Raw genomic sequence first — 8954 nt, 5'->3', positions numbered from 1 at the left:
CACAAGTCGGGATCCCTCTGGCTGGGATCAGATCTCATTTGCTTTGGAAACCGTGTTTCTTTGATATTTTTCATAGCTGATACCAATTTTACTACGTTGACTTTGAAATTGTATTCTGACAGCCTGGGGTAGAAAGGATCCTGTGTACCTATCGCTTCCTTGTCCTGCAACATCTATTGTTCCGGCCGCGATCAGACCTTCTGTCGGTAGTGAATCTATCTGCTGATCGGAAACCTCTACTACGGCCTTCTATCGTTCGTAGATCAAAATTTGACCCCTCGAAGACCGTCTATCCGTGTCGAAGTCGTCTTTTAATTTTTCTTTATTCTTTCTCCGTGAAAACTAACTTGATCATTTTCGATCCTCATTTTTGACTCATACTGGTTGTGTACGTCTTCCCAAGTAGTTGTTTGGAACTCAAGCAAACTTTCCTTCAGTTTTCGAGAAGCATCTGAACTCCTCGGATTTAGTCCCTTGGTGAATGCTTCAGCCGCCCATTCGTCGGGAACAACAGGGAGCAACATCCTCTCCTTTTAGAACCGGGTAACGAATTCTCATAGCAATTTAGATTCTCCTTGTGCAATTCTGAATATGTCAGCCTTTCAGGCCTGCACCTTACTGTCCCCGGCATGAGCCTTAATAAAAGAATCTGCGAGCATCTCGAAGGAATCTATGGAATGCTCGGGCAACAGTGAATACCACGTCAAGGCTCCTCTCGTGAGAGTTTCTCCAATTTTTTCCAGCAAAATAGACTCAATCTCGTGAGGAGCTAAATCATTCCCCTTTACTGCCATCACATAGGTGGTAATATGCTCCCGTGGGTGTGAAGTTCCATCGTACTTTGGCATGTCGGGCATTTTAAACCGCTTCGGGATTAATTCTGGTGCCACGCTCGGCTTGTTTGGCAACTGAGTATACTTCTTTGAGTCAGGTCCTTTAAGCACTGATGGTGCACCCGGGAATTGGTCCATGCAGGAGTTTACCTCTCTCATGAACCGTAAAAGTTTATTTTTGAAGGGGTCATTTTCGCAATTGGGCCCGGATCTGCTTCCCCAGCTCCATCTGAACCAATTCTCCCCCTCGGGTGTTGTTATCAACTCTCTGCATTGCTTGATTTGCGGGAGCACCAGGGAGAACTAGATATCGCCTATTTGCGCTATTGGAAGCCCTGGGTAATGCCTGCTTCAACTCCATCATAACCTGATCCTGCCGCGTGAGGTGGCCCTGATAATCACTTATTACTCTTGTAAGACCCATACCGCATCGACAACATGCTCCTTTTCAACATCATCGGGAATTGCCTTCCAAACATGTCGAGGATATCGCCTGTCGTGTACTGGCATGGCATCGTTTCTGTCATTGTGGGTTTTACTGATTGAATCCATGAAATGAGGTTGATCTCCTCGAATCGCGGGATTGAGGGTGTTGTTAACACCATTATCTGCCATTTCTTATGATTTTTTCTAAGACAAAATAATCAAAACATGTTAGTGAAAAAGGCAAGAATCAACTTAATTACACGACCGTCTAGGCCTCACGGTGGGCGCCAAACTGTTTACCCGTAAAACGATACAGTTAAATTTATTCGTGATTTCTAGACAAGTGAATTAATTCGTTCCTAAAATAATAAGATAATTAAAGGAATATGTAATACTTAGCCTTGATATGAAGACAAAATGACAGAAATAAGAATTCCGGTAACGAAGTCTCCGGGCGCAACCGTAATAAGAATGAGAAATAAGAAGATAAAATTGTATAGAGCTTTGAGTAGATTATATATAGTATTAGTTTGCCAGAAAACTCGTCCCTTTACAATGATAACAGAGTTCACTATATATAGCTATGTCTATGGAACAAAGTCCTAGGATCGTGCTCTTCTTTAATGTCAATTATCAGGGTCATTGATGAAAATGTAACGGGTAGTGCACATAATGCCATGAAATATTCTCCATTAATGCCACCGGGCGAGAGATATTTATTGCCTCTTTATGAGTCTCACTCCCCATTGTGCCAAACGGGAAAATTGGTCCCGATTCCACGTGTCATTCGTTTAAGCAGCCACCTGGCAGAGCATATTTTACCCTATACAAAGATAAAAAAACATAATTCATGAACTCTCATTTTCCACCATCTTCAATTATGTAAAATTGTTAGTAAAAGGAAATTTAGAGTCACTAACTTAGCAAAAGAAAAATATATTTTCAGAAAAATAAAAATAATATTTGTGAACTTGCTGCTAACCAAAGGAGGACAAATTTCTTTTGATTTTTGAAAAAAACTCAATCCCGAATCCAGAATCCTTTTCCCTGTGAAGACCCACCTGAAATTGCATCGGATGGTCGTAATTTTAAAACTCCAACAAATCTCCACTATGCAAAGTTATCTTTATTTAATTGAATAAATGAAAAGAAATCCTTATATGAGCTTCTACTTTCTGATATCTTTAATTTAAGAATTTCACAAAAAGAGGAATACTGTATATGACGACTGCTTTCTACATAAATAAAAATAGAACCCGTTTGACCATAGATTTTGCCAAAATATATTTAGATTTTTTTGGCAAATACATATTTATTCATAAATTTTATCCATATTATGGCAAATTGCCAAAACCCAAAACCTAAATCCCAATTTAGCCCAAAAAATTACTATTATATTTTTTAAAAATTGCCCCAAACTTTTGAATTTTATAAAAGAGCTCACCATTTATTATTTTGTAACAATGCTGCTTCATTTTCTCGGTCATCTGACAGTGTATTATGTAGTTCATTTATTGTTTTTGGCTTGTTTTAAGTTGTTTTTAATTTTGCCAAACGTTTAAAAAAACAAAAAAGAACTTAAAAACTGATATGGCTAGCTTAAAAGCCAATCTAAAATCTTTTTATCTTTTAAACGTTACAAAGTATGAAAATTAAATTAGTCTTGTACTATTCATGTAGGTTGGGAAATTCCTTCATTTATCTTTTAGGGGTCGTTTGGTAGAGTATATAAGAATAGTGTTAAACAAGGTGTATTAGTAATGCCTGAGTTAGTAATGCAAATATCAGTTATGCACAGATTATTTTTATCCATAGTTTGGTGTGGTGTATTTAAACTTAAAATGCATTGCATAATTTTTAAGAAAATTAATTATTTTCAAAAGTGCCCTCCATATTCTTTAGCTTTAAGGGACTTTAAGGATAATTTTGTCTTTAACCATGCTAACGCATGCATTAATAGCCTCGGTATTGCTAATACCATGGTTTGCTATGTATTAATTATATATAGGATAATACCAAATAAGTTGTATAATTAATACTTACATTAGTAATACGTAATTGAAAAAGTATACCAAATAATGGATAAATATACCAAAAACTAATGCATGTGTTATTTTCTCTAATGAATTATTTTACAAGATTTTTGACCTTTTCTTTTTTTACAAGATTTCACTTTGAAGAAAAACATAAAAGACATTGCGTAAGGCTATAAAGGAGGCCTAATCCAAGACCATCCACGATGCGTCCTTTGATTTCTTTCGGCCTCTTTTTTTGGTATATTTATATGTTATTTAGATTTTATTGGCGATTAATTCAAAAATGTGTTGCACACGATTCAACGCTTTTTATATGCCAAGATTTTTTAATTTATGAAGCTTCAATCTAATATCATTAATTAAAAATGAAGAAATTTCATCCATCCCACTATAATCCGTGATTTTTCTTCAATGGTGGGAGATGTCACTTGTCTTCCCCCGACAACAAAATTACCGCTAGAGTATTCTTCCAATGAAAAACTAAAAAAGCATCTAATCCTGTGTAAGGAATTTCTCAATAATGATCCCTCATTCATGAATTTGTAGCTGGCTGATGAACTGCAGACGGAAGGCTGACCAAAACATTGTAATATAAAGTAAGAAATAATTTTTAATCAAAGTATAACTACCATCACTACACTACAAGGAATTTTCACATAGAGACAAAACTTAATGTCCATTTCATACCAAAATCAGGAGCTGATATAGAAGCTTCTCATGAAATTCTGTAATTGTATATATTTTAATGAATTAAATTGTTTTGTCAAACTCAGCATCTTTATATTCTCTAAAGAGAAGCTTTTGGTTCATTAGTTGGCCCTTGACTCTTGCTCTAAAAATAAAAGGAGAATATACATGAAATAAAATAATAATATTAAGCACAAGAAGAAAACAAAGTGTAAGCCAAAAATTCTTAATGCATTGTAATTTCAGCTTGCATATATATTCACTTTCTTGGTACATTTGATTAATCATTCATGTAAAGTATGCAAAATCCTCCTTTACCTATTTCCCTATTCTTTTAGTGATTTTATTGTCGTTAATGGTTGATGTATCTAGATGCTCATTGCCACAGTTCATTTTTTTTAATAGAAAAAGATCAAACTTGTCTTTACTCTTACCCTATGATAAAATATCTTATGCCGATGACCTAATTTTTCTCGCTATGCATGTCTAGGAATCTAACATATCTTCTTGGTCCTATTTAATTTAAGAAAAGTAGATTAAAAAGATTGTTATCTTGTTGGTCATATTTAACAACTGATTTAAAAAGATTGTTCATGGATCTGTTTTCTGTAATAACCGGCATCTAAACGATGAATGATTAAATTTCCAAACACTGCATATTTTTATCTCTTTTTCCTTTTTGCGAGATAAAGTTGTAGAAGTACAACCTGTTTGGATAATTATTTTTCGTTGTTTCATAATATATCATCTGACATTGTATTATTTCAATTATTATTTTATATGTGGTGTTGTTAAAATAATATTTAATAAATTATCTTGCATATATAAATGATAACATTTCACCTCGAGTTACACTTTGAACAATATTCAATCAAATTATCATTGTCAAGTTTCTTAAGGTTAGGCAAAACTTGCATCACGCAAGAGCATGGCAAAAATTAACGGATTCCTCTCGCACACCAATTCTACTTGCTTCATGATCATAATTTTTTGTTCTCCTATATATATGGACTCATTCTTGATGAGTCAAGTCTGTGAATTCAAATATTGCTTCATCATAGTATAGTGGTATATATCATATAAAATGCATGTGAAGTAGGAGTAATCAGAAGCGGATTTAGGATTTAAACTCCAGGGGGTTCAACATGAAGTAGTTTCTGGATTGAATCCAAATTATGAAATTGAGAAGATAATAGAAGGGGAAGAAACAGAAAGAGGAAGAGACGAGCTAAGAGAAGGGAAATCTAATATTATTCATCTAATGATTTACATAGCTAGTATAGATATATATACATCTAGACTAATTGTAGATAAATAAGCTAATTATAACTAACTAGTGATAGCCGTTATTAGTGAGCTAACTAACTCTAATATTGGTGGTTAGTAACTAACAACCTAACCTATATGAAGTTACTAAACCGCCCTTTCTTACTTATATATGTTATATCTTTCTCTACACTCCCCCTCAAGCTAGGTAATGAGAACACATTAAGAACACCTAGCTTGGAAGAAAGTTATTCATGCTGTGCCTTGTTGAGACCTTTGGTTAGCATATCTGCTGGTTGCTCCTGGCAGGTATGTATGTTGTTTTGATAAGTCCTTGTACAATTTTTTCTTTGACGAAATGACAGTCAATCTCGATGTGCTTTGTTCTTTCGTGATAAACAAGATTGTTGCAATCTGAATTGCAACTTTGCTGTCACTAAACACTTCAACTGGTAATTTGACCTCAACTTCCACTTCTTCTAACAGACCAATCAACCAAATGAGTTCTGCAACAATTGTTGCAAGGCTTCTATACTCAGCTTCTGTTGAGCTTCTGGAAACGGTAGTTTGTTTCTTGGATTTCCACGATATTAGAGAGTCTCCAAACTTAACTAGGTAACCTGAAATAGACTTTCTTAGAAAAGGACAAGCTGCCCAATCTGCATCACAGTACGCTGAGATCGTATTGTTTAATTTGCTTAAAAGTAGAATTCCTTGTCCTAGGCTATTTTTGATATATTTGACAACTCTTAGAGCTGCTTCCATGTGAGACTTCTTTGGTCTTTGCCGAAATTGACTTAGTGTTTGAACACTAAATGAAATATCTGGCCTGGTCATTGTTACATATAAGAGTTTGCCTATCAGTCTTTGATAGGAAGTTAGATCTGCCAGTTCTTCATTCATTTGAGCAGTTGACTTGGTTTTCTTGAGATGTTCATCATACTATGTAGTTGTAAGCTTCATATTGGTATCAAGAGGTGTTATAGATGGTTTGGTAGCTGCAACTCTTATTTCAGAAATCAGTTCCAGTGCATACTTCTTCTGGTGCATAAGAATCCCTTGTTTTGATCTTGCAAATTTTATGCCTAGAAAGTACTTCAATTCCCATAGATATTTCATTTTGAAAGACTGTTGCAGATGTGCTTTTGTTTCCTCTATTAGTTTTAGAGAGTCACCAGTCACAAGCATATCATCTACATAGATTAATACCATTGTGATACTTTCTGCAGTTTTCTTAAAAAATAAAGGCCGATCATGTTGACTTTGCTGAAATTGAGACTTCATTAGTGCTTCTGTCAGTTTAGAATTCCATTGTCTAGGAGCTTGTTTCAAACCATATAGAGATTTCACAAGTCTGCATACCTTATTCTCCCCCTAACTTGTGAATCCTTGGGGTAGTTGTATATAGATCTCATCTAGTAAATCTCCCAGTAAGAAAGCATTATATACATCCATTTGATGTATATGCCAGTGTCTTGCAGCAGCTATAGCTAATATAGTTCTTACAGTTTTCATTTTTATGACTGGTGAAAAAGTTTCTTGATAATCTATCCCCTCCTTTTGACTGAAACCTTTGGCTACTAATCTAGCTTTAAATCTTTCTATTTCACTAGAAGCCTTATATTTAATCTTGTAAATCCACTTGAACCCTATAGGAATTTTACCAGTGGGCATAGTTACTATGTCCCATAAATGATTATTTTGTAGTGCCTCAATCTCTGGTTTCATTGTATCTATCCATTTAGGGTTCTTTACAGCTTCGGAGTATAGAGTTGGTTCACTGATATTTGAAGCTGCTGTCAAGTAGGCTTGATACTTAGGATTTAGATGATCATAGATTATGAATTTTGATATGACATAGGGTTCATTCTGTTGAGCAGTTAATGACACAAAATCTTTCATTCATAGAGGTGGTTTCTTTCCTCTTCCTGATTTTCTGACATTTATTGGTTGTGAGATTTGATCTCTTTGTTGTGTAGCTAATGTTTGTTGATTGTTACTTTGAGTAGGTTCTGTGGGAGTATTCTCATAATGTTGTGTGTATTCTTGTATCACTTTTGACATAACATTATTTTCGTGTTCATTTGAATACATATTATTTTCTGAAGTTGTAGCTTGTGCTGTTGGATCTGTGGTATGTAAAAGTAAGTCTGTTATATTTGGATGGACAAATAAAGATTTATTGTTGTCTTGTTTGTTTCTAAAAGGGAATATATCTTCTCTAAACTGGGCATCTCTGTTTATAAAGAAACTTTTATCTACTAAATCATATAATACATATCTCTTTTGGGTTGTAGCTTATCCCATGTATATAGCAGGTTTTGCTCTAGGCATTAGCTTATCATTTTGATTAACTAATTTTGCATAGCACAAACATCCTATAACTTTAAGATGTTGTAATGTATGTTTCTTATTATACATCCTTTCATATGGACTTTTATTTTCAATAACAGAACTAGGTAGCCTATTAATGATATATACTGCAACAAGAACACAATAATCTCAGAATTTGATAGCTATATTAGCTTGAAATCTGATAGCTCTAGTAAGTTCTAGTATATGTCTATGCTTTCTCTCAGCTACTCTATTTTGCCGAGGAGTATAAATACATGTCTTTTGATGAATCACTCCTAGATTCTTAAAGAAATTCTCACAAACTGAGTTAACAAATTCTGTACCATTATCTGTTCTCACTGTAGTTCCAAATTGAGTTTTGACAAAAGTAAAGAATTTTGTACAATCACACATACATCAGATTTCAATTTCAGCAAGAAAATCCATGTCATTCTAGATAAATCATCTACTACAGTTAGAAAGAACCTATTACCATCTATAGTAGGAATTTTGTAAGGACCCCATACATCCATGTGAACTAATTCAAAACTAGCAGTTATTTTTATACTATTGATAGGAAAGGGTTGCCTTGTTTGCTTTGCACAAGGACATGTAGTACATAGATCTATTTTAGCAGATATATCTTGTGCATTTGTAGAAAATAACTTCTTGAAAACAGTAGCAGACATATGTCCAAGTCTTCTATGCCAGAGTTCAATATCATTTGAATTAGTCTCTTTACTGATTTCTGTCTACTTAGTGTTTAAACTAATTGCATTATTTCCTGGTAATTTTTGTCTACTGAGAATATATATACCACTGTCTTCTTTACCAATCGCTTTCACCCTCCCACTGAAGAGTTCCTGAAATATACAAAAATCAGGGAAGAAAGCAACTGAGCGTTTCAGTTCCTTAGTTAATTTAGAGACAGACAAGAGGTTATATTTGAATTGGGGGATGTAAAATACATTAGTTATTATATCTTAATCTGTTAAGGTATTAGTTCCAATATGAGTAACTTGAGTAATTTCTCCATTAGGTAGATGTACTTTCTTTGACTGATTTGTTTGCATTAGAGAGACTTTATTTAACAGTTCTATATCAGCTACCATTTGATTTGTATCCCCTGTGTCTATGATCCATTATTGTAGGCTATTAGAGGCTAATAAGGCACAAAGAATACATGCAGCATTAGCTGATGGTGTTGCTGTAGTAGAGGCAACATTCGCTGATGATGTTGCAGAACTTGAATTGTCTTTGTTCAGTAGTTGCACAATATGGTCATACTGCTCTTTTGTGAAAGTGCAATTTCCCATCCAAGGTGCATTTTCCATTTTGACCAAAATTCTGAGAATTATTAGTACTCACAGCA

At 34.4% G+C, this 8954-nt stretch overlaps 1 protein-coding gene across 1 annotated transcript; it reads right to left on the bottom strand.

Annotated features, from left to right (window-relative positions):
• Positions 1–5500: 5500 nt before the first annotated feature.
• On the bottom strand, positions 5501–6085 carry LOC142170276 (secreted RxLR effector protein 161-like). The gene has a single exon (XM_075232150.1). The coding sequence runs from the start codon at positions 6083–6085 to the stop codon at positions 5501–5503; it is 585 nt and encodes a 194-aa protein (XP_075088251.1).
• Positions 6086–8954: the final 2869 nt, after the last annotated feature.

The sequence above is a fragment of the Nicotiana tabacum genome, chromosome 16, assembly GCF_000715075.1.
Source record: "Nicotiana tabacum cultivar K326 chromosome 16, ASM71507v2, whole genome shotgun sequence".
Lineage (NCBI taxonomy): Eukaryota > Viridiplantae > Streptophyta > Magnoliopsida > Solanales > Solanaceae > Nicotiana > Nicotiana tabacum.
Note: the sequence above shows the minus strand (reverse complement) of the source record. Positions and strands in the feature narration are given on the sequence as shown.

Coding starts and splice junctions, on each gene's coding strand:
- LOC142170276 (XM_075232150.1), bottom strand. CDS start 6,085: ATGACCAGGCCAGATATTTCATTTAGTGTTCAAACACTAAGTCAATTT.